Source organism: Desmodus rotundus, chromosome 9, assembly GCF_022682495.2.
Source record: "Desmodus rotundus isolate HL8 chromosome 9, HLdesRot8A.1, whole genome shotgun sequence".
NCBI classification, from domain to species: Eukaryota; Metazoa; Chordata; class Mammalia; order Chiroptera; family Phyllostomidae; genus Desmodus; species Desmodus rotundus.
The window spans coordinates 79,059,712-79,082,600 of NC_071395.1; the positions used below are offsets into that span (position 1 = coordinate 79,059,712).

Sequence of the window (22,889 nt, forward strand, 5' to 3'; positions counted from 1 at the left end):
CTGACTTCATCCGTCATCTCTGGGTTTCCCCTCACTCATCTATCTTCTTCTCCTCACCTTCTCCACCAACGCTTCCGGGCCCCCTCAATGACTGATAACCCTGCACCCCATCCCAACCCCTAGCTCGGGGACCTGCAGGCAGATAGTGATGAGAGCCAGCGGGCTCTGCAGCAGCTCAAGAAGAAGTGCCAGCGGCTGACGGCTGAGCTGCAGGACACCAAACTACACCTGGAGGGCCAGCAGGTCCGCAACCATGAGCTGGAGAAGAAGCAGAGGAGGTGGGTGGGCCCCCTGCCCTGGGTTCAGGGGACCTCCTATAGCAGCCCCAGACAGGGCTCCCTGCCTCCCTGTCCAGGGAGGAAAGAAGGGAGGACCTGAATTTGGCCAGAGGCCTCACCTGCATGGTCACGCCCCCTAGAATGCGAATGGGTTTACTCCCGACCTCGGAGGAGCACTGAGATCCCATCCCCACTGACGGCCAGCTCAGGCCTCTGATCTCAGGTGTGCTGCTCCCCCGCAGGGTTCCCATCACCCTGCCCGGGCCCAGGAAGGACGGGCACCAACCAGGCCCCCTGCAGGAGCCCTTGCACCGCGGCCCTGCCCCTCGTGCCCACCCATCTCCCCAGCTCCCCCTCGCCTCAGCTGCACAAACACCCTCTCCTGACTAATGTCGTTAAACTACGTGCCACTTCCATCTCATTATGGTAATGACACAGGGGGGGGCCTCACAGGAGCAAATCCAATCTAAATTAATTTCCCTGGCTGGGGACAGGATTGGGACGCCTTTATTAGCAACACTGAGGAGCCCACACACCCTGGAACGGCAGGGTGCCCCAGGGAACGGGAACAGCACCAAGCTCTCCTGTGCGGGGGCGGGGTTCTCAGCAGAGGCACTGGTTGCCTTTGCAAGGGGCAGCCCCATGCTCACGACTCTGGAGGTAAGAACAGGAAAGCGAGTCCTTCCGGTGACCCCAGGTTACCCTCGGCCTCCTGGGCTGGGCTGGGCTGATGCTTTGCAGAGAGAGAGAGGAAATGAGGTCTTCAATTTCTCCCTCCCGGCCCTACAACTCCCTGCTTCCCTAGTTCTTATCTTTACCCCCACCCTCCCCTTTACCTAGAGACGGGCACCCCTGTCTCTAGGCACCCCTGGCAGGAGCCCCCTCCTGAGCACCCCGATGATGTGCCAGCTTGGCCTAGTTACCATCTTGCTGCACTCCCCACTGGGCAACTTATTAGGTTTCACCTGCCCGGGGTTTTCTTACCTTTTTTTTTGATATGGGATTGGGGTAGGGGAAGCTGTTCAGTTTTCTTCAGGAACCTGATGAGCTATTGAGGGAAGGCGTTGAGAGGAATTTCAGCAATTTGCTCCTTACTTAAAGTCACTGGGCAGGAAAGGGAAGGCTGGGAAGTGGAGGAGTAAAGAAAGAGGCCCCCACCCGGGGACTGGGCCCTTGCCTGTTGAAGCACAGGGCCAGTGGGCACCGTGGGGCAGCTGCCTTCCAACTCAGTGTGGGGTGTCCTGGTGGTGACATGGGTGCTGCAGGGGCAGGGGACCTAGTGCTGAGAGGTGGGGGCAGGAGCCACACTGAACTGCGGAAAGTAAGGTAGACGAGGCAGGATGTCCATTTCTACCCTCCTTGATACCCTCTCTGCTCTCGCCCTGGGCCCTTATTCTTGAAATGAAGTGAAAAAGGCCGAGACTCAACACCTGAGCAGATGTTCATCTCCTCCTCTTGGCCCACCTTCTGTGGGTCCTCTTAGGCCCACCTGTTGAAAGGGCTCCTTGGACCCGCTCGATGAAATGTCCCCCCATTCCAGACTAGGTTACTGAGCAGGGCCTCGATGACTTGACCTGTCACCCCTGAATGTCACCTCACCCCAGCCATAGTTCAAGCTGCCTGAGTACCCCCTCTGCCTGTATCCCATCTGCATCTGTGGCATCATTTCCTGGCAGCCTCTGAGTGCTGGAGACCCAGATTCTTCCCTTGTCTGATGGAGTCACACTGGCCATGCTCCTCCACAGGTTTGACAGCGAGCTCTCGCAGGCGCACGAGGAGGCCCAGCGGGAGAAGCTGCAGCGAGAGAAGCTGCAGCGAGAGAAGGACATGCTCCTCGCAGAGGCTTTCAGCCTAAAACAGCAACTGGAGGTGCGTGGGGCTGCCCACCATCCACACCCCGTCCGTCCCCTTCACAGGCCTGGGCCAGCCTCATCTTCTCTTTTGCTCTAGGAGAAAGACATGGACATTACAGGATTCACCCAGAAAGTCATCTCACTGGAGGCTGAGCTCCAGGACATTTCCTCCCAAGAGTCCAAGGATGAAGCCTCTCTGGCCAAGGTCAAGAAACAGCTCCGGGACCTGGAGGCCAAGGTCAAGGATCAAGAAGAGGAGCTAGATGAGCAGGCGGGGACCATCCAGATGCTGGAACAGGTGCTGGAGGGCTTGGCTAATGGAGGCACCACTGTCCCCATAGCTAACCTGGGGCATGAGCCAGAGGAGGGCAAGATCTCAAATTCAGTCAATTGTTTATTCATTTGTTCCCTTATTCACAAAATGTTGAGTGAGCACCTAATCTCTGCCAGCCACAGTGTGAAGACAATTAAGCTTCCGTGGTGCTTTCCACAAGAACAAACCTTGACTGAGCTCCAGTGGTAAGGGGCTCAGCATGCACAGCAGCCAAAGGCCATGAGCCCACCCTGGCTGCCACTGAGCCACTGCGTCAGGTCAGGGAGCTACAGCCCAGAAGCCAAATGGAAAAGCTACAGGGTTGTCCCTACCCCCAGCAGCCTTCTCTGGGCCTGTGCTAGATAGATACCTAGTAGGAAGTTCAGCTTCTCCGGAAAAGCCCACTGCCAAAGGATCAAGGTGGAAGCAGAGGGAACTGTTGGCAGAGGTGCTCCCAGCCCCTGAGTCTAGAGAGAGCCTCCCATCAGAGTGCAGGGGCGGGGGCCAGAGCGCTGCTGCGAGAAGAACCCAGTCTCTACTCCCACCCACCGCCAGGCCAAGCTGCGACTGGAGATGGAGATGGAGCGGATGAGACAGACCCACTCCAAGGAAATGGAAAGTCGGGACGAGGAGGTAGAGGAGGCCCGGCAGTCATGTCAGAAGAAGGTAAGGTAATGCAACGGGCACTTACCTGTCCGATGTAAACACTGGTTCCCCATCACTGCTTTAAAGTAAGGGGATCTCTGCTTCCCTGCCTCAGCCACGCCACCTTTCATTGCCATTCTGGACCTGGAGTCTCCACTCCTGGCATTAGCTGGGATGTGTGCTCTCGGGGTCTACAGAGAAACTCTGACTCTTACGGGACTAATGCTCTCTGCTTTCTGTTCCAATTGGCAGCCCACCCTGTGCCAGCCCGTGCAGTCAGCTAGCCGGGGTCCATGGGGTCTGCCCACTCTAGAACGAGGGCTTGGGGTCACTGTGCATGTCCTGCCATCTCTCCTCTCCCTCCTAGGCTGCTCTGAAACCCTAGGAACTTCAAATTCAGGGTCTGATCCCTTTTGGGGTCATCCGTGCTCAGCCCTGCCTCACTCCAAGAGTGGGGTGCTATGGGGTGGGAAGATCTAGAAGGCAAGGGGACTGGCTGACTCTGGTCACTGAAGGGACTAATAGGGCTCTCTCCCCACGGTTCTGCAGTTGAAACAGATGGAAGTGCAGCTTGAGGAAGAATATGAGGACAAGCAGAAGGTGCTGCGAGAGAAGAGGGAACTGGAGAGCAAGCTCACCACACTCAGTGACCAGGTGAGTGGAGACTGTGGGCTGGGGCCAGGCCAGCTGCCTGCCCCATCCCAACTTAAGGATGGGACTCTTAGATGTGGAAGCTGAGAACATGCAGGGGGCGGGGGTGCTGGGCTCCATAGAGCCACTGTCATCACTTGTGGAATCAGGTGATAACCACACATCGTACGCCCAGGCTTTTCCCATTGGCTGGCGTGATCCTGGCACTTACACTGCCGTCGCCCATTAGGGAGATTCCGAGAGTGAGAGCAGGGGGAGGCGTGAGCTTGGGGAAGAGAGGAGGAGGCCCTGTCGGGAAGCCCAGAGCCCCAACTTCTGGTGTCTACCCAGGTGAGCCAGCGGGACTTTGAGTCAGAGAAGCGGCTCCGGAAGGACCTGAAACGCACCAAGGCCCTGCTGGCAGATGCCCAGATCATGCTGGACCACCTGAAGAACAATGCACCCAGCAAGAGGGAGATCGCCCAGCTGAAGAACCAGGTATCTGCGGAGAGGACGGGGTCAGCTCCCAGGGCAACTGAGCTTATTTTTTCAGTTTCCTTTCTCACCCTCTTGTCCCTCTCAGTGGTTCTTGAGTCCTTGCAAAGGAAGGTGACAGGGAAGCAGGGAGAAGGCTCTTGTAGCAACCACAGTCCCCAAGGCCTCTGCATGATGTGCCCGGCCCCGGGGTGCTGTGGGTGGGCCCCAGGGTGCTGTGAGTGGGTGAGGAGGAGAGGGAGAGCACCTGGGCTCCCTCTGCCCTGGGAACACCCTGCACAGCCCTCCTGCCCCCAGGGAATATCTGACATCTCTCCCTGGGGTGGGGTGGCTCTGTGTCCAGCTGGAGGAGTCAGAGTTCACCTGTGCAGCAGCCGTAAAAGCACGCAAAGCGATGGAGGTGGAGATCGAAGACCTACACCTGCAGATTGATGACATCGCCAAAGCCAAGACGGCGGTGAGGTGCCCGGGGTGCAGGGCCAGGCTAAGGGAAAATAGAGCCGGGACAGCGGCTGCCTTCACCTCCACACAGGGCCCCTTCCAGCCAGGCCCCTTCACACCAGGGTTTTCTGCAGGGAGAGCAGGCCTCCCTCCTCTGTCCCTCCCACTAATGGCAGAGGCCCGGGAGGGGCGAGGGGCGAGGGGCGAGGTGGCAGTGCAAGCCAGCAAGGCCCATCTCCCTGTTTAACCACCCGCCTGTGGGAGCTTGGCCGCAGGCCCCAACACCATAAATAAAAGCAGCTAATGGGGCTGAGGGACATAAGCAGGTGCCTAGAGATTAGAAAAAGCACAGATAAGGGGATGGGATGGCTCGTTTCCCTCCCCTTCCCCTGGCCGGCCCACTGACAAGCCCAAGCGGCAGCTAATTAGCACTCTTATTTAATGCCTCCCTTTTAATTCCCCACCTCTCCCACGGCCCATCCGGAGCTGGCTGAGAATTCATTACTGGGATGTGGCCACGGGTACCGGTACCGGTACTATGTCAGGCAGGGAATGGGGCAGGGGACGAGGCTGGGCTTGGCTCGGGGCTCCAGTACCCCGTGGCTAGCCACCCAGCTACTGACACCAGTCCCGCAGGCTTGATTTATCCCCCTGACATTTGTGCTCCTCAGCAGTTTTCAGGTGAGTAATTCAAATTCCTTAATTGTGTTAAAAAAGGCTGTTATAAAATTACCATTTTATTTAAATCTGAGTTAATAAATTTCTTGGCAGAGGCTTCCCCAGCTCCCCACAGCCCGGTAACAAGATGGATGGGGCAGAGAAGGAGCCAACGCAGTCATTTTGGTTTGGAATTACAGGCTAATAGATTCATTCATTTCCTGAAGCTGCTGTTGGCTGTCTCTTCCCCTCCCCCCAGGAGTGGACTGGCTGTGGCGGCTGGACGGCCGGTGGGGGAGCAGGCAGTCCCTGGGGGAAGCCAGACCCCATGCCAAAAGAGCTTCACAGATTTGAGGGGTCCTTCCTGGGGCCACAAGGGGGCCGAGGGCAGGAAGGTTAGGGCCTAGATGGCTGGTGCCAGGATGACGGGTCGCTTGTTCTGGGCAGACCTTTTCTGCCTTTTCATTAGCCTCCAAAGAGCTGCTAGAAAGGAGCTGTCATTTAGCCCAGGGTCTGCCCGTGCTGCAGAGATGGCCCTTCCCTCAGCTCCCTGGCCTAGAGCAGGACAGGCAGCTCCCTGATGGTCCTGGTCCTGGAACCCACTCCAGCAGGTGAACCTGGCCTCTTTATCCCCCTCCCATTGGAGGTGAGACAGGGAAGGTTCGGGCTCACGCCAGGCCTGAGACCCTCTGATCTGTCTTTGTTTCTGTCCAGCTGGAGGAGCAGCTGAGCCGCCTTCAGCGTGAGAAGAACGAGATCCAGAACCGGCTGGAGGAGGACCAGGAGGACATGAATGAGTTAATGAAGAAGCACAAGGCAGCTGTGGCTCAGGTACCCTGCCCAGGAGTGCCCGCCATGCCCTGTGCCATAGACACTACCCTCTCGTCTTCCCCAGAGGTCCCCAACACAGCCACCTCTTTGGAGAGGTGTCAGTGCCTGCGGTCCCTTAGGGCAGGGTGGAGTGGGGTGGGTTTGAGGTTTATGGGGGACCTTGCTTCAGCACTCACTCCTTTCCCAGGCCTCCCGGGACCTGGCTCAGATGAATGACCTCCAAGCTCAGCTAGAAGAAACCCACAAGGAGAAGCAAGAGCTCCAGGAGAAGGTGGGAACCAGGGTCTCCCTTGGTAGAGAGAGGGTGCCAGGATCATCATGTGTGGGGGTGAAACCCCAAGCTCCCAGCGTAGCAAGCCCTTCTCACTGCCATCAGTAGCCCACGGAGCAGCGCCAAATGCAGAGAGCTAGGCTTGGAGCCATGGCACCATGGCAGACATTTTGGCTTCAGCTGCCTCATTTCACATTTCTATTCCCTCTCTGGTCCTTAGCTTTCTCCTTTCCCTCCAAAGGGCTAAATCTGCGCTAGCACTGGGCCAGGTGGGGAATGCCTCTGGCTCGCCGCCCCATTCTTCCTCCTCCCCTGTGCACCCCTCCCTCAGCCTTCTGGTCACCATGGTGATCTTTCCAGCCTCAGACTCTGCCCTCTCCCTTCTGGGCTCAGTTCTTTCCTCTCTTCCTGCTTCCACCCCCAGCTACAAGCTCTCCAGAGCCAAGTGGAGTTCCTGGAACAGTCCATGGTGGACAAGTCCTTGGTGAGCAGGCAGGAAGCTAAGATCCGAGAGCTGGAGACACGCCTGGAGTTTGAGAGGACCCAAGTGAAGCGGCTGGAGGTGGGTGCACACTGCTCCTGGTCCACAGCGACCAGGGCAGAGCTGCCTTAGCAGCTAGAGCCACACATGCTGAGCAGGGCCAGGCAGGCCCGCGGATGCTCCTCAGAGGCCTCTGCCAAGCTGCCAGGCCAGCTGACGGGGCGGTGCCTTCTCCCCTGCCCTCCTGGCCTGTTCTCTGGGCACCACGGAGCCTGCCTGCTTTACATTCTGTCTCCGTGCTTACTTTCTGCCAAGGGACCAGAGCAGCTTAGCTTTTCGTCTTCATATTTTCCTCCACCATGAGCTCCCCCCGCAGGTCCGCCTCACTCGCTCTCGGGCAGGGTCATCAATATGCAGCGAATGGCGCCACTTCTATGAGGCTGAAGTCTGTTCTCTCATCTCACTGCTGTCTCTTTCTCTCCCCTCCCTTTTCTATTCCCTTTTTTCCTCACTTCTTCCCACCCTTCTCATCTCCTCTTTTTCACCATCTGTCATCATTTTTCTCCATGTTCGCCCCATTCTTTCTTCTCTTTGCATTTTTCCTCTCCCAAATCTTATTCTCCTTTCTTACCCTTTCCCTGTTTCTTTCTACCCCCACCCCCGCCATTCCTCCTCTCCCTCTACTTTTCATTCTCTTCCCTTCACCCCTTCTCCTTTTTCTGCTCACCTCTTCTCTTTTTATCTGTCCTTCCTCTCAGCTATAGTCCCTGCGCTCCAAACTCAGCCCTTTCCGTTCCGCGTCCTGAAGCCCGCATGCTCCAGCTTCCTCACTTTCTGGCAGAGCAGACGGGATGAAAGAGGCAGGCAGCATTCTCTCCCTGGGCTTCCGCCCGTCTCACCCTAATTTTTAAGCCCTTGTCCTTCTGGAGCTTGTGGTCGTGTGTCTAAACACCGACAGTTCTCCAGGAGAACCGCTCACAGGTGCAGGCGCTGAGGAACGTTCCAGCCGCCTTTCATCAACCCCTCATCGGCGGAGCAGGCACTAGCATGGGGATAGAAGCAGGGGGCTGTGGAGCTGGCCATGGGCACCCGGAAGGCATTAATACCCTTGACCTAGGAAGAGAATATGGCTGAACCTCCCAAGATGGGGTCACAGTCTTCAGGAGAGCTAGAGGGAATCAGAAGTTAATAGTAGTTCATGTTCTACCTTGGTAATAGTTTGACCCCCGTTTACATAGAGGAGGGGTTAAGTGAAGTCACAGTGCTCTCAAGGGGCAGAAGAGGCCATTGGTCTGCCGGATGTAGGACAGACCTGCTTTACTTGTCTCCTTTTCTCGTGGGTCCCAGTCCCTTTCCCCAGCTCTCTCGTTCACTGCCCCTTTTGCTCACAGAATATTAAACCCAAGTGGCCCTTAGAGGTCACACAGCCTAGCGCAGTGGTTGTAGAGATGCAGAGACGGAGAGGCTCTGAGAGGTGGAGACCCCGTGAGCAGTCAGGGTGGGAACAGAGTCCTCCCCTCACACTCCGCCCCACTCTCCAGGTCATTTCTTGGTCAGCATCCTATGGCCCAGCAGGAAGCACTGTGTTCAAGTTTCCGGGGGGAGAGAGATTCATCAGGCTTAGATGGATGGCTCTGTGCTAGGAATCCGGTGGCTCTGTAGTCTCCTCCTCACCTGGGAACTCTCAGTAAAGCCATTTACCTCTGAGCTCAGGACCCAGCTTTTGGAGCTGCTGGGTTCGGGGTGTCTGAGGGAAGCCTGCGCTCGTGGGGGCCCCACACGCAGTGTCAATGTGGACAGGCCCAGACTTCAGTAGTAACGATGCTGACACTAGCACCTTCAATATCCCAGGGTGCCTTCACATAGCATACCTGATTCAGTCCTTAAAAGACCCTCGGGGGACTAGGTGTCATTCTCCATTTTGCAGAAAGGCAAAGGAAGCTGCCTCAGAGGGCTTTAGTTTCTTGCCCACCTACCAGTGCGTGGTGGAGCCGGAGCTGGACCCCAGGCCTCCTGACTCCGGAGTTCCATCCAGCCCTCTCTCTGCCTGGCTGATGGGCCCCTCTTCCCGCCTCCCTGTCCAGAGCCTGGCCAGCCGGCTCAAGGAAAACATGGAGAAGCTGACTGAGGAGCGGGATCAGCGCACAGCAGCTGAGAACCGGGAGAAAGAGCAGAACAAGAGGCTGCAGCGGCAGCTCCGGGACACCAAGGAGGAGATGGGCGAGCTGGCCAGGAAGGAGGCTGAGGCAAGCCGCAAGAAGCACGAACTGGTAATGCACCCCACCCTGGGGCCCCAAGCTGGCAACCCTCTGAGTAGCTGCTAAGCACACACCTGAACCTGGGCTGGTGGGGAATGGGCCACAAAGAAACCATGATTTAGAGAATTGGAGGAAAGAGGACAGTCCAGGAAGCCCTGGGGGGCAGGCCAGGGGCCAAGGGTGGTCCTGGAGTCTTCATCAGGCAAGACCAGGCCCAACAGCCCAGCAACACCAGAGTAATAATAATAATAATAATAAAGCCCTGTGGGCTTGCACCCCTGTAGCTCCTGCCTGGCTAGTAGAGCCCGGAAGTAGGCTTTCTTGGGGGCAGCTGGGTGGGAGACTAACCCGCCTGTGAACTGGACCACCCACCCCATCTCCTAGGAAATGGATCTGGAGAGTCTGGAGGCTGCTAACCAGAGCCTGCAGGCCGACCTAAAGCTGGCCTTCAAGCGCATCGGGGACCTGCAGGCCGCCATTGAGGATGAGATGGAGAGCGATGAGAATGAGGACCTTATCAACAGGTAAGAGGGGCCTCTCGGGCTGCTGCAGATAGCACAGAGGCCCTCTTGACGGAACTCTGGCCCAGGCCACTGGGAAGAACAGCTGCAACCTCTGTCTCCCTGTCACCAAGCCACCAGCCCCCCTCCCCTTGCTGTCACACCCCAGCATGGACCTGTCCTGCAGCAGCAGGCCAGGTGCTGTCTGGGTGAGACTCCGCCCCCCTCCTCCCTGGCCTCCCTCCTCAGGCTGCCTGGACCTGGCTGTCCAGCTCTGCCTCTTCGAGATGAGTTATTCCCCCATTTAGCTGCATTTCCTGTGGCGCCTGCCCTACTCTGGAGACAGCAGAGATTTAAGGGCCGAGGTTCCTTGTTACCATGCCAGAGACTTTCTCTCATAAAACCCACCCAAGAAATGGTTTAGGGGAGAGAGAGATTTGTAGTCTTAGGCTGAGGAGGAAGTTGTAAGGCAGGCAGCCTGGCAGTCGGAGGCGTGGGGGTGGTCAAGCCAGCTCCCAACACTGCCCTGAGCAGACTCCCCAGAGCTGCCCCCTGCCCTGTGTGGGCCCGGGCCCCATCCCGCAGGCAAGTCCGAGGGAGCCTGCCGCTTTGGGTCAGGGGAACGTTGCCAGGGGCAGCCCGACCTCTCTCTGAGGACAGCACTCTCGCTCACCCTGCCATCTGCTCTCAGCCAGCCAGAGCCATTTCTTACTGAGGAAGAGGGGTCCTCGGCTGAGGGGTCCACCTTGGTTTGCCCATTGATTTCTCTGTCTTTTTCTGCCCGCCCCCCACCACTTTCTTTCTGTTTCCAGTTTGCAGGACATGGTGACAAAGTATCAGAAAAGGAAAAATAAACCGTGAGGACTGGAGCGCATGCGCTCTCTGCCTCGCCTCATGTGGTGTCTAACCGCCCTAACACTGGCCTCGCACGGGCCTGATGCATGGCGCATGGGGACACACAGCCTCTCCCATCTCCTCTGAACTAGGCTCTCACTCTAACACTGCTGACTCTGTCCTGAGGGAGGGCAGGGCAACAGGGGCCCTGCCTCGGAGCTAGAGAGCAGGCCACAGGTGCGCTGCCCCAGGAAGGTTCGGGCTGGTGGACAGGACAGGGGCTCCGTGAGCAAGGAGAACTCAGACTCAGTCGGCAGTAGCCACAGTCTGCCTTCCTGGGCCCCGGTCCTCTCCTCCCTCAGAAACCACGTGTGGCTGGCCTCTCCAGCCTACTGCTCTGGGGAAACATCTGTTTGCGGTGGATTTGTCCACATCCTTGGGATCCTTTGGAGCCCGGGCTGCCTGAAAAAAAGTGGGTATGTTTCATTTTGAAAGGTCTGCCACCTTTTTTTGGCAGACAAGGGTAGGAGGCGAGGGGCATCTAGCAGTCACTTGTTTGGAGAAAGCATTCAGGCAGCTAATCACAGGCTGCTCTGCTGTGGCTGGGGAAGGGAACGCAGCCAGATGTGTTTACTTTACTCCCTGCGGGCACCTTGGGCAGAGACAAGGCCCCAGAGCCTTGTGCTGGTGCTGTCTGTCAGGCGGCGGGAAGCCCAGTAAATCCACCCCTCTCCTCGTTTTCTTCTATCTGGGTGGGAGCCGGACAGCGGATGCAGATGTGCAGGCCTTTGGGCAGACCAGGGTGATCCTCCGTCAAGTTCGATACGGCCGTTTGGGGGAAATTGTTTTTTAGCGTGGCAGAGGGTCTCCTCCCCGACTCTCTCTTGCCTGGCAGGCCTCCTGCCCTGGCCAGGATGGGCTGGCGGCAGCGCAAAGGACTCTGTGAGAGCTAATGATAAATGTAATAGTGTGTAACAGTGATAGAGGGCCGCTGGAGCCCGGTTGTCACACACAATTAATATCCCCCGCCGTTCTGTCTCCGTTTGTTTGTTCCCTCGCGATTCGGCTCCCAGTTAACTAATAGCACATGAGCCTGGACATAAATTGTATTTGACATGAGGTTTAATTCCAACCATTTAAAATTTCAACTGCCCCCTGAGCCTACCTGCCCCTGGAGTTTGTTTATGGGCTCGATTATTTAAGGAAAAGAACCCAAACATCATCTATATGCTCAAAACTAAAGGGAAGGTGAGGGCAGGCAGGCCAGCTTTTCAACCTATTCGTTACTCTGAACGTAAGGAGGAAAATTCGTATTCTGGGCCCGTGTCCCCTGTGTGTTCCGGTCCCACCATCCTTGGACTGTAGCAGCTTTAAGGACTGATAAAATGCGCATTTAAGATCATATCCTAAATCATTGCCAGGCACGACGCACGGGTGTGTACACACACACCCCAGCGTGCACTCACGCAGGCGCACAAGGCCGTGCAGTCCAAGCTGGGCTCCTGCTGATGACAAAGAGGCGACGGGGCTCCTTCCTCGGCAGCTCTGGGCCTCAGCTCCAAGTTATTGAGCGAGCATGCTAAGGCGGGCAGAAAAATAATGTTTCGATTTACTTAGAGATACAGTTGTTATTGCCATAACCTTAATGAAAGCAGTAAACAGCGCAGTATTAAGGGAGATTTATACAGAAACGCTTTTAACATGTAGACATAGATTTTGCCTTTCTAAAGGCAATCAATATGGTTATGAACGGCAGTGATAAATTACAGCTCTGAAGCTGGAGAAGGAGGTTTTTTGCGTGAATGTATAAATCAGGTGGTATTGGCATTCCGTGGGGCCCTTGCACCGTAGTAAATCTGCTGGGCTTGGATGGGCGCAGGGCTTGCATTAGCGGTTTTGGGGCTGTCTGCTAAGCTCCTATTTACCCAGGGCATCAGCCAGCCTCGTCTTTGTTATCATTCCGTATTTGACGGAAGCCCATAAAATATGCCTTTTAATTCCCCGTACCACGAGGCACGCTCTCTCTCTCTTACAGTCCCCAGAACAGAGCCTGGTGGTTTCATGTGTGTGCACGCACACGCACACACATACAGGCCTGTGTAGCTATTTATTCAAGAACATAATTCAGGAACAGGGTTGCTCCTGTTGACACAGATGAAAGGAAATTTATATCACGGAGAAATCCTAGCACATCCGTAGCAGAGGAGTGTGGTGAGCAGACGTTTTGCAGAATTCCAGGAGCATTCTCACTTGGAAGCGGTCTCCAAGACCTCGCTGCTTAAGAGGATTTGACTCTTTGGGCTTTCCTGCAACTAGAGAGAGCTCAGTCCAGCTTGGCCGAAAGACGCACTGGAGGCTGTGCGGAGGACGGAAGAGGAGACCTAGAGAATCAGAGCCCTGGATTGGGACTTTCTGGGCCTGACTTTATCTCCAGGGTGCAATTCAAATTCTGAAGTTATTGTCAGCTCCCTGGAAAATGCTACTGTCCCCTCTTTTTCCTTTCTTATTCTCAAGAGCCAGGGCAGTCACAGGATGGGTCTGGGATATGGCCTTGAGTGCCCAGGGTGGCATTGCCGTCAGCTGAGGAGACTCCAGATTCAAGCTAACTTAAGAGTCATAATGAATCCCTTCTCTTTTCTGCCCCATGGCCAGCAGCCCTGCTCTTGCAGGGAAGGCATGGAAAATTACAGCAGCTACAGCCACATTTGGGGGAGTGGGCAGATGAGAAACAGCAGATAGGCCTCCAGGAGTAGCTGAAGGGCCCAGGAGTCCTTTTTTAACCAAGAGCCATTTAGGGCTAATTAACGAATGAAGGGTCTCCTTATCAATCTCTTTGGGTTGGTTTGCCAAACAGCAGCCTCTCACACAAAGTGGAATGGGAGGTGCCCCCACCCCGTGCTCCTCAGGGTGTTCTTGGTGGCTATCACACAGTGTGGCCTGCTGAGTGGGGACAGGGTTCTTATGAATGGTGTGCTCTAGCTAACCTCTCCGTTCCCCCTGACTCACTGATTGATGCGCATGCCACCCTGCATCCCACCCCCGACAAAACACACCTGCTGCCTCTTCAGCGCTCCCTGCTGGGCAGCAGAAGATCACCTCTCCCCCAGCCTTGCCTACCCTTCTGCTCCTCATCCTGTAGTGAGGGGGACTCAGATGTGGACTCGGAGCTAGAGGACCGGGTCGACGGGGTCAAGTCGTGGTTGTCGAAAAACAAGGGGCCTTCCAAGGCAGCTTCTGATGACGGCAGCTTGAAGAGTTCCAGGTAAGACTGTGGCTTTGAGCTAGTACGAAAAGCCAGCTCATGCCCCAGGCATGGATGCGCAGTTTGCCTTTACCGCAAAGAGGGTAGGCCTCCCGCCATCTGCCTCTCTTGCGTGGCATCCATGTGAGGGGCCCTGAGTGTCCCTGGCATGTGGAATGAGCACACGTGATCGGTTTCTTCTTGGTCAAGGTCTGCGGCGCCCTTAGTACTCAGGCAGTACTTTCCTACCAGGCTCAGGGCTTTGGTTTGGTGTAGGTTTAACTTCATCCCGCACATACTCCTTCCACAAATGTTGATTGAACTACCCGATAGTTTGGGCTCATAGAGATCTTAACAGGAATAGCTGCAGAAAAGGCACTGGTTCTGACTCCCCTGTCACAGCTGCAGACACATTGCCATCTATCTCTGCCCTTTCTCTCCTTCCTCTAATCTCTTCACTGCCCCCCCACCCCCACCCCATGCTTCCTGCTCACACCCATGGTGGAGGGTGGGAGGGCTTGCTCCCCTGTTTTCTGGCTCATTTACAGTCTTCTGATCAAACAGCTACCTCCGGAATCCAGAGCTCTACCTTCCCCATCCCTCACAGACCAGCCAGCAGGCTGCAGGGAGAGCCGCCCTCTGCTCCGATCCTTCGTGTCCACTCCCCTGCTGCCATTCCCCCGCCCCCTTCCCCCCACCCCCACCCCCTCCCGGAGACAACGTGCAGGCTGGGCAGAAAAAGGAATCCCTCTTCTCCTCCCACTCCCCTGAGGCCCCTTCCCAAGGCCAGCCCTCACCACAAGCACCCAGTGGCCCCCTCTAATTGGTTTAATTTATTCAGCGGAACAACATTTTGTTATTGCAGATAATACCGCCTTCCCCGCCCCACTGCCGTTCACCGCGGCATGGCACGAGGCTCCAGGTAGTTGACAATGAAATAAATTGAACTAAACGTTTTAGAGGGGGAAAAGTGATGAAATAGAACAATAGTCTAATTTACATGACATTCTCCATGAAGCTATTTTCACTGACGCAAATTATTTTGCTTCATTTCCTCCGACGCTCTCACCGCCACTTTGCCAGGGCTGCTGCCGAGGTCTCCTCCTCCTCCTTTCCCCTCCCTCCCCCTGTCTTTATTCTCTGGGTTTAATGCCTGTTCCTTTCTTTCCTTCCCTCTCTCGTTCTCTCCCTGCTTCCCCGCATCCACTGTTGGTTCGTTCTTCTGGGTCTCAGAGCGGCCGTCGGCGCCCCCGGGAAGGAGGGCACGGAGGGCAGGGGGCCGGAGGAGAGGCCGGCCTCCGCGCTCAGCTCCCTGAGCTACCGGAGGCGGCTGGCGCTGAAGGACTCCATCGGGGGCACGGGGGACGCGGGCTCACTGTTCAGCACCCTGAGCGAGCGGGCGGCCTCCCCGGAGAGGCCCCCCCGGAAGGCCCGCCCGGGGCCCCGGGAGGAGCCGGACGAGCGGGGCTCCGTCTTCTCGGAGGCTGCGAGCCGCGCCGGCCGCGGCCTGGAGAAGCGATGGGGCGCAGACTTCGACCGGGCCTCGGCCGTGTCCGCGCCCGTCAGCCGGGCCTCCTCGGCCACGCGGGGCTCGCGCGACGACGGGGCCCGTTCTTCCGCCAGCTTCTCGCTGTCGGGCTCCCCGAGCTCCCGCCGCAGCACCTCGCGGCTGGACAGCCTGTGCGCGCTCAGCCCGTGCGCTCTGAGCCCATCCTGGAGCCGCGCCTCGGGCCGCGGCCGCGAGAGCCCCGACTCCCGCCGGTCCCTGGGCCGGGGCAGCCTGGACGAGTGGGATGACGGCGCCAGCGAGGCCGCCTCCCAGCACAGCCACCCGTCGCTGGCCCGCAGCCTGTCGGTGCCACCGCAGCCACGCGGCTCGGCCTCTGCCGCCGAGGAGCCTCCCGGCTCCCGCAGCCGCCCCGCCAGCCGCCACTGCTACCTGGACCCGGACCTGGAGGCTGCCATCAATGAGGTACTGAGCTACAAGCCCGCCCAGTTCCAGCGCAGCAGCCTGGAGCCCGACTCCGAGGAGGACGACCGGAAGAGCATCCAGAGTGCCCGGGGCTCCCAACCGGACCCCCCGGGACCGAACGCCAGCCTCCGCCGCTCAGCCTCCGCCGCCGATGTCTCTCGGTCCCGGTCCCGCAGCGGCCGGAAGAGCCGGAGCAAGAAGAGGAGCAGCTCCAGCTCCAGCTCCGGCTCCAGCTCCGAAGGTTCCTCGGAGCGCAGGCGGCGGAAGAAGGGGCGCTCTCGAAAGGGCAAGAAGAAGTCCAGGTCGAGAAGAAAGAGGACAGAGACGGAGTCTGAATCCTCCTCATCGACATCCAGTGGCTCCACCGTCTCAGGCCACAGCCGCTCCAGCGTGAAGAAGGGCCCAGCTGTGGAAAACGAGGAGGCCGGGCCGGCGCGCCAGCCCTCTCGGAAGGAGGAGAAGAAGCGTAGGAAAGAGGTGGACAGCCTGATGATGCGGTACCTGTACCGGCCCGAGAGCGACTAGTGCAGTAGGTGGCACCCGGCGTGCAGTGCAGCATGGCGCGTGCCACTCACTCAGTGTGAACTAACGTGCTCCCACCCTCCTGCCACCACCTAGGCCCCCTCCGCATTTCTCCGGGGCGGGCCTGGCCTCGGAGAGCAGAGGCCAGCGACGCTGGTTAGTCGTGCAGAGCCCTGAGCCCAGTCAGCTGAACTCGCTGATGATGTCCATCCCAGCTCCCGCTTATCAAGTCCACCCTGGGCCAGGCACCCTCCTACTCACTGCCACACTTCACTCACTTAATTCTTATGTTAACCCCATAACAAAGGTCTGATTAGCACCATTTTATAGAAGAGGAGGCTGAGGCTCAGGGAAGTTAAGTCACATGCCAAGCTCACACAGCTGGGAAGCGATACTGCCAGAATCTGAATGCAGGCTGCTCGGTGGGTCCCTAACCACTCCTCCGTGCAGCCCAAGGCAGAACTCATGAGCAAATGTTTACTGCCTGTGCCTGGCAGCACCCATACAGGAGCTCTTGTCTGTGGCCCCAGTAGGCTGGGTCCAAGAAAGGGTGTAGGCTGGTGCATAAGTGGCCACCAGCTGTCATGGGGTCTTTTGCTCAGCTATGCCCTGCCCTGCAAAGCCACCTTCCTCTCTGGCATGGATCTCAAGCCTAGGAGTGCAGATTCACAGGGCTCCCGCCCCCGCCGTACTGTACCCTGCAGCAGACCTAGAGATGCCCGGCTCTCTCTCCACCCCTCCCACCTGAAGCCCACACATGGGCGTCACCTCATCTGTGCTCATCTTGTAAAGTGTTAATGAACAGAAATTAGCAGCTGCTGAGTGACAGCCCCATCCTGGCTTTTCTGCCTCCCCCTGTCTTAGCTCCCTGTAGGGAGGGAGATCTAGCAGTTAGGCCCTTTCTGCCCACACCCCCACCTCGGAAGAAAGGCAGAGACTGACTCATTGGAATCCCATTGTTACCAGTTTCCCTGGTGGGTGGTGACATTTGGATCACCCTGGTTATGTGAAGCTGTTTCTGGCATGGTACCCTCCCAGGGCAAGCTTGCTGCTTCCCAGGAGGTATGACCCCAGAGCGCAGCCCCCTGGGGCACAAGCGTTTGTTTCCTAGATGCATGAACTAACACACACCTGTCGCATGCTTGTGGGCTTGTGCAGTGGAGCAGCTGACAAGTACACTGCTTTTATACCGAAGGGGTTGGTTATGTCTTAAAGAATGGAGCAAGCGGAAGTGAAGGGTACCCAAAGCTGTTTGGAGATGGGTGATGGGATGAGATTAGTGGGGGATGGGATGGGGAAGATGGAACTTGAACCCAAACCAAGCTCACGGCCAACACTGATTCCTTGGGCGCTGAACTGCTGGGAAATCAAGCCCTTGGTCTCAGCACTGCTCTGTCGCTTCCCCCATGTGGCAGATGGTTGCAGGTGCTCTGAGAAGACCAGGAAGCATCTCGGTGGCGCTAGGGAGCCGTGTCAGCTCCACAATGAGAGGACAGGAGTAATGACATGTGCCTACCCATCTCAGCCTTCCCCTTAGCAGCCCTGCCCTGTGCCCTGCTGCCCAGCGCAGGAAGTCAGTTGCTAGACCATGGGGGGAGGTTAGGAGAGCAAAGAGGGCCAGGGCCTTCTGAGCATTGCACCCCTACATGAAGAGGGCGCCCCGGACCTAGCCAGGCCATTCCATACTGACAACTGGTAGATTTCAGACTCCAGGACCCTCAGCCCATCATCACCCTGGACTCCACAGCCAACAAAAACAAACAAAGCTGTTTTTTCCCCCAGCCGCCAGCACAGTTCCTCTTGTCCACCAGGAAAACAGGAGTAGTCCTGAAACCCTACACGCCACCACCTCTGAGGAGGATTGTATTCACTGCGGGGAGAGTGGGCACCCAGCCAGGAGCTAGCCAGCCAATGCAGAGCCGGCAAGACAAGAGCAGGGGAGGGAGGACCTAGTTGGACTCAGCATGGACTGGCTTTGGATGGATAAACTGCCAAGAGTGGGGGCGAGGGCAGAGTGGAGGCTCAGCTTCCCATCTGGTGATGGGGACCAGCGAGAATTCACAACATGAATGCATCCGTAGCTAAGGCAAGGGGAGGGGGCTGCCACCCTGGGCTCATCCAGCAGGAATTAGCTTATATACCAAATTGTTTGTGACAGCGCTGAGCAGGAGACAGTGGCTTGTGGAGAAGAAAGCTTTTTAAACAGTTTGGTTAAAATGTTCAAATTGCCAGCCCTGACTCTTGCCCTGGGGAGGGCTGTTGGCTCTCCGACACCTGTGGTGGTACCAGCCACGAGACTGGCTAAAGAGCACCCAAGGCAGGAGCGAGGGGATCTCATGGCTCCACAGAGCAGGGAAGAGAGGCACGGAGTTACCCCCTGCCCACTGCCTCGGTCCCTGCCCAGCGATCAGATGGAAAAGTGTTGAAACCAGGCTGTCACTTATCCGTGGGTCTGCCTGGCCAGCACAGGATGTGGGAGCAGGGGCTGCAGCGCCACTCTGAGAAGAGGGGAGAAAATGGAAGGGTGCACCCCAGGCTCTCTCGCAGCACCCGGTCTGCATCTGGGTATCAGCCCTGCTGTCTGCCTCACCAACCCCTGCCCATAAAATAACCGCACTGTCTTTCCACAAAACCAGTCCTTCCTTTGCCTAATGGCAGACCTTAGCATTGGATGCCGAGAAATTGTCTAAAAAAATAAAAATAAAACCAGGCTCCCACTAATTTAGAATTCAAACAACCCCAAAGCTAAAATAACCCCAATTTTTTCTATGTTGCATAGTCATCGCTGGGCTTTATAATTTTGTCCCCAAGACACCCCAGAGTCCTTAAGTGCCTTTGGCCCATCAGCGTAAGACTCATTTATGTTCAGTTTAGTTTGTATTAAATGTGTTTTGTGCTATTCTGGTTCCTTTAAAAATGGTAATTCATTCATGAGAAATACGATAACTATTAACCAGACTGCCCCATTCCTGAACCATTTTGCATAATTGAACATGTTTTTTATCAGGCTGTTCCTTCTCCCCGGGGTGGGAGGGGGGGTGGAAAGAGAGAGAGAGAGAGACAGACCTGTCTTTGCACACACCCCAGACTATCGCCCAGACCAGTGGGGAGAATTCAGGGTTAGTCTTGCTTTCTCCTCAGGACACCCAAGCTGGCAGTGAGGTAGAGTCATCAAAAGGCTTTGAGGTCTAAGAGTCCCAGGTTCAAATTTACATACTGGCTGTGTGACCTTGGGCAAGATGCTCCATCGCTTTGACCCAGCTAACTCCTGACATGTCATAGTTACTGTGAAGATCAGGCAGCGTACCCAGGGTGCCTAGGAGGGCGTCTCATGCAGGAAGGACCCCATGACTGAATCCTTTCTCCACCACAAAATGTAATTCCTTCATGCAGCACTGTGTCTTCCTCTTTTGGTTTGGGGACAGAACTTTGGAAGGGCTAGTAAACAAGGGCCCTCCTCAGATTCTCAGAACTGTAGGTGGAGAGATACTAGAATTCCCGTTTATCCCAGTGGAAGTGCTCTAGGACCTGGAAGCAGGGCTGTGTCCCTGGAATCACTGGGCAGGGACCTACTGGGTGCAGGGCACTGGTAGAAGTGCAGGCACCCCAGGCCGCATTTTCTCCAAGAGTGTTGAAATTACAGTGCTCTTGAACTGCCAGAGGCAGTGGGTGGGGGGGGGGAGTTGGGGAAAGAGAGGAAAGAAGAGACTGGGTCTGGAAGGTGGGACTCCCTGCTTGCTTGCTGCCTTAGCCTGCTCCCTGCAGGGGTGATGCTGCTGCGCATCGGGGTGGGGAGGGGTGGCTGGAGGCTCCCGATAGCCTGATGAAAACTCGCTGAGGTTGGGTTATGGTACCAAGAAAAGGTATGCCACCCTGAAACAAAGGTCTTGCTAGCTTCTACAGCCTGAGTCTCCATTCCGTGAGGTAAGTAGATGATTCCATGGTCAAGGGCAGAAATTATCACAGAATTTAGGAAAACCCGATCGGGAGAAAGCATTTGTATCTGGGAGTATTCCATGGGGAAGGGCGCTCCTTCTTGGAATCTTTTTAGGAGTAACTTCACCTTAGACAAGTCGTAGGCATGTAATCACCAGGCCTTCGGTCTCCCCATGAGTGTGGCGGTCTGAGGGCAGCCTGCGTCAGAACCTTCTGGAAAGGGAGTTGAAAATGCAGAATTCCCGAGTCCCACCCAAGAGCTAGCAAGCAAAATTTCTCAGGGGAAGGGCCCAGGAATCTGCAGCCGATTCTTACGCGGATTTAAGTCTGAGACCCATGCACTGTGCTACAGCATCGCTCTCCTCGTAGTTTTCCAAGTTTTCAGAGACAAGACGACGAGTTCCTTTCTCTGGCTGCTGTGAATATCTTCTGGGGAAGGCAAGGAAGGTCTTTGCTTCTCAATCTGTGGCTTTGGGGGAAGCTACGACCGGTCTTTGGGGGCCTCCCCGGGACTAGAGGCTTTGGTGCTGAAGATTAAGAATGTCATTGCTCCCTGACCTCACTCCTCTCTCCCTGCAGCCCCACCAGCTACTGGAAGTCCCTTGCCCCCGACCGGTCAGATGAAGAGCACGACCCTGTTGACAGCACCTCCAGGCCCCAACACTCCCACAGCTCTCTGAGTGACAGTGACACAGAAGCCAAGCCAACGGAGACCAACGCCTAGCCTCCCACCCCATGGGCTACCGATGCCCCGGCGCCTCTCCCAGGAAAGAGCCGGGCACCAGTCTCCCCACCGGACTGCTGATCTGCAGGAGAAACAGCTGACTCTCTTGGGTCAGGGCGCTATCCAGGCTGTGGGGTCTGATGTCCTCATGTGGAAGAGGTGGAGGAAGAGGAGTTTCTAATAAGAGAACTCTTTGCTCCTTCTGCCTCCAAAATGCCACACTCTTGGCTTTGACCTTGGGCCACTGTGGGCAGTGGCAAGTGGCTTTAGCACTGCATGGAGCCAGCAAGTTGACCTCCATCTCAGCCCTCTGCTCAGGGACGGTGGACAGATTGCCTACTGGGACATTCTAGGTTGCTGGGTCCATGGGGGAGGATTTGGGGGCTGGAACAGCAATTCCTTCCCCCCGCTTGGGGTGAGGGCTTTTTCTTCTCAGTGCCTGCTGTCTTTTTACTTTTTAATTTAAACACCCAACCTCTCCATCACAGCTGCATCCCTGAGAGTGGGAGGGGGCTGCGGTGGCAGCTGGGGCCCCAGAATGACTAGGGGAATTTCATCTCCATGTTCACTCTTCAGAGAGCAGCCCTTTCTCTGTGCAGCTGGGGAGAAGGGTAAGCAGAGCTGGTCCAGGTGCTTCTGGGTTTGGGCTGAGCAAGCCTTACACAGACGGAACATCCAGCCCCTACCCCTCTTTGGCTCAACAGCGTGTTCAGGCAATGACCTATTTAAAAGTAAACCCATTCCACCTACGCCAATTTGGGGTTTATCCAAGCAATGCCTTTGTCCCTTTGTCTCAATGCCTAAGTTCCCTCAACCATAAGCTCAACTTGAGAGGGAAGGCCTTGAGTCGAGGACTTGTGATCAGAAAACCTAAAGATGCAAGTTTTGGTCAGCACTAAAATGTATCAGACACTTGTCCCTACCCAGTGTCCTGAGCCTGATTCATTCTCTTCTTCCAATCCCCCTGCCCCACCCCATCCTATCCTAGACATGGTAACATGTGGCCTGACAGCCCCAGTCCCAACCCTAAAGGTCATCCCTCCAACACCACCAGACTTGGGGGCCCAAGGGCAGTGCCTGGTGCCGCTCCCATCTGCTGCTCCCTCTCCTCTCCTGCCATCGGTTTGTACTCATTGGGCTGTGCTCTCTCTTCCCTGATTACCTGATGTATGGAAATAAACGTCCTTTTCCTCCTGGCTCTGCCAGTTTTCCTGCCTCTTCCTTCAGGCTGAGATAAAGTCCAGGGTGGCCGTAAGGGAGCAGACTCAGACTTCTGGTCGAGACCTGGGAGAATCACCCTGATTTGCTCACACATCAGACCACAGCCAATCAGAGAGCTTTGTCAGGTCATTTGGGGCAGGCAGAGGCAGTGCGGGGAGAGGGCTGGTCAAAGGAGACACAAGTCCTGCCTTTAAATTTAAGAGCCTATGGATTGTAACTCAGGTTGGCACAGCTACCAGGCCTCATCCACCCCTGGCCTCTACTTGAAAGGCTGAGGTCCCTCTGTTAAATCTCACCAGTTGCCTCTGCAAGTCCTATCTGCTCTTTTTGCTGTTATTAAGGGATGCAAGTCCTTTGTATTAGAATTGTTTAAAGTTTCATTTTGGTCATTCCAAAGACTTTTTGATCAAAATTCGACAGAACTCTCTAGCCCCTAGCCCCAGTGACCATGGGGCAATTTGAACAGGCTGGGAGTGCTGGCCTTCTGTCCCCAGTCCACACTTGGTCCCCTCACTGAAGCCAAGAAGCAGTTCATGCAGAGGGACTAGAAACAAATGACTCACTCCTCCTCCTCTACCTTCTGTAATGTGACCAGTTTTAATCCCTGCGTATGTGACAGGTTTACAGCTGGTCGATTGGGCTTCCTGGTTTGAGCAAAGAGGAATATCAGACAGCTCTCGCTAATGCTGAGGTTCTGGCTCCCCAGAAAGGATCAAGAAAAGGAAGGAGGGAGAAAAGTCACCCCCAAAATGAGTGTGAGAGAAGTGTAAAATTGATCCATCCAAA

At 56.2% G+C, this 22,889-nt stretch overlaps 1 protein-coding gene across 9 annotated transcripts in view; it reads left to right on the forward strand.

Moving 5' to 3' along the window:
- The window catches only part of MYO18A (myosin XVIIIA), a 104,747-nt gene that overhangs the window by 69,972 nt on the left and 11,886 nt on the right, over positions 1-22,889 (forward strand). For 3 of the 9 annotated variants that reach the window (XM_053930658.1, XM_071219315.1, XM_071219316.1), the window contains 16 exons: positions 124-278; positions 2,024-2,147; positions 2,229-2,429; positions 3,000-3,110; positions 3,639-3,743; positions 4,071-4,217; positions 4,558-4,671; positions 6,027-6,143; positions 6,331-6,414; positions 6,839-6,976; positions 8,980-9,165; positions 9,538-9,677; positions 10,466-10,510; positions 13,627-13,749; positions 14,962-16,229; positions 20,738-20,877. In XM_053930658.1, coding sequence (XP_053786633.1) covers positions 124-278; positions 2,024-2,147; positions 2,229-2,429; positions 3,000-3,110; positions 3,639-3,743; positions 4,071-4,217; positions 4,558-4,671; positions 6,027-6,143; positions 6,331-6,414; positions 6,839-6,976; positions 8,980-9,165; positions 9,538-9,677; positions 10,466-10,510; positions 13,627-13,749; positions 14,962-16,225 — 3,054 coding nt within the window. In that variant the 3' untranslated portion in view covers positions 16,226-16,229; positions 20,738-20,877. Of the gene's footprint in view, positions 1-123; positions 279-2,023; positions 2,148-2,228; positions 2,430-2,999; positions 3,111-3,638; positions 3,744-4,070; positions 4,218-4,557; positions 4,672-6,026; positions 6,144-6,330; positions 6,415-6,838; positions 6,977-8,979; positions 9,166-9,537; positions 9,678-10,465; positions 10,511-13,626; positions 13,750-14,961; positions 16,230-20,737; positions 22,081-22,889 lie in introns of those variants that run through there. The other 6 variants (XM_071219317.1, XM_071219320.1, XM_053930662.1 and 3 more) reach the window with 4 other exon arrangements.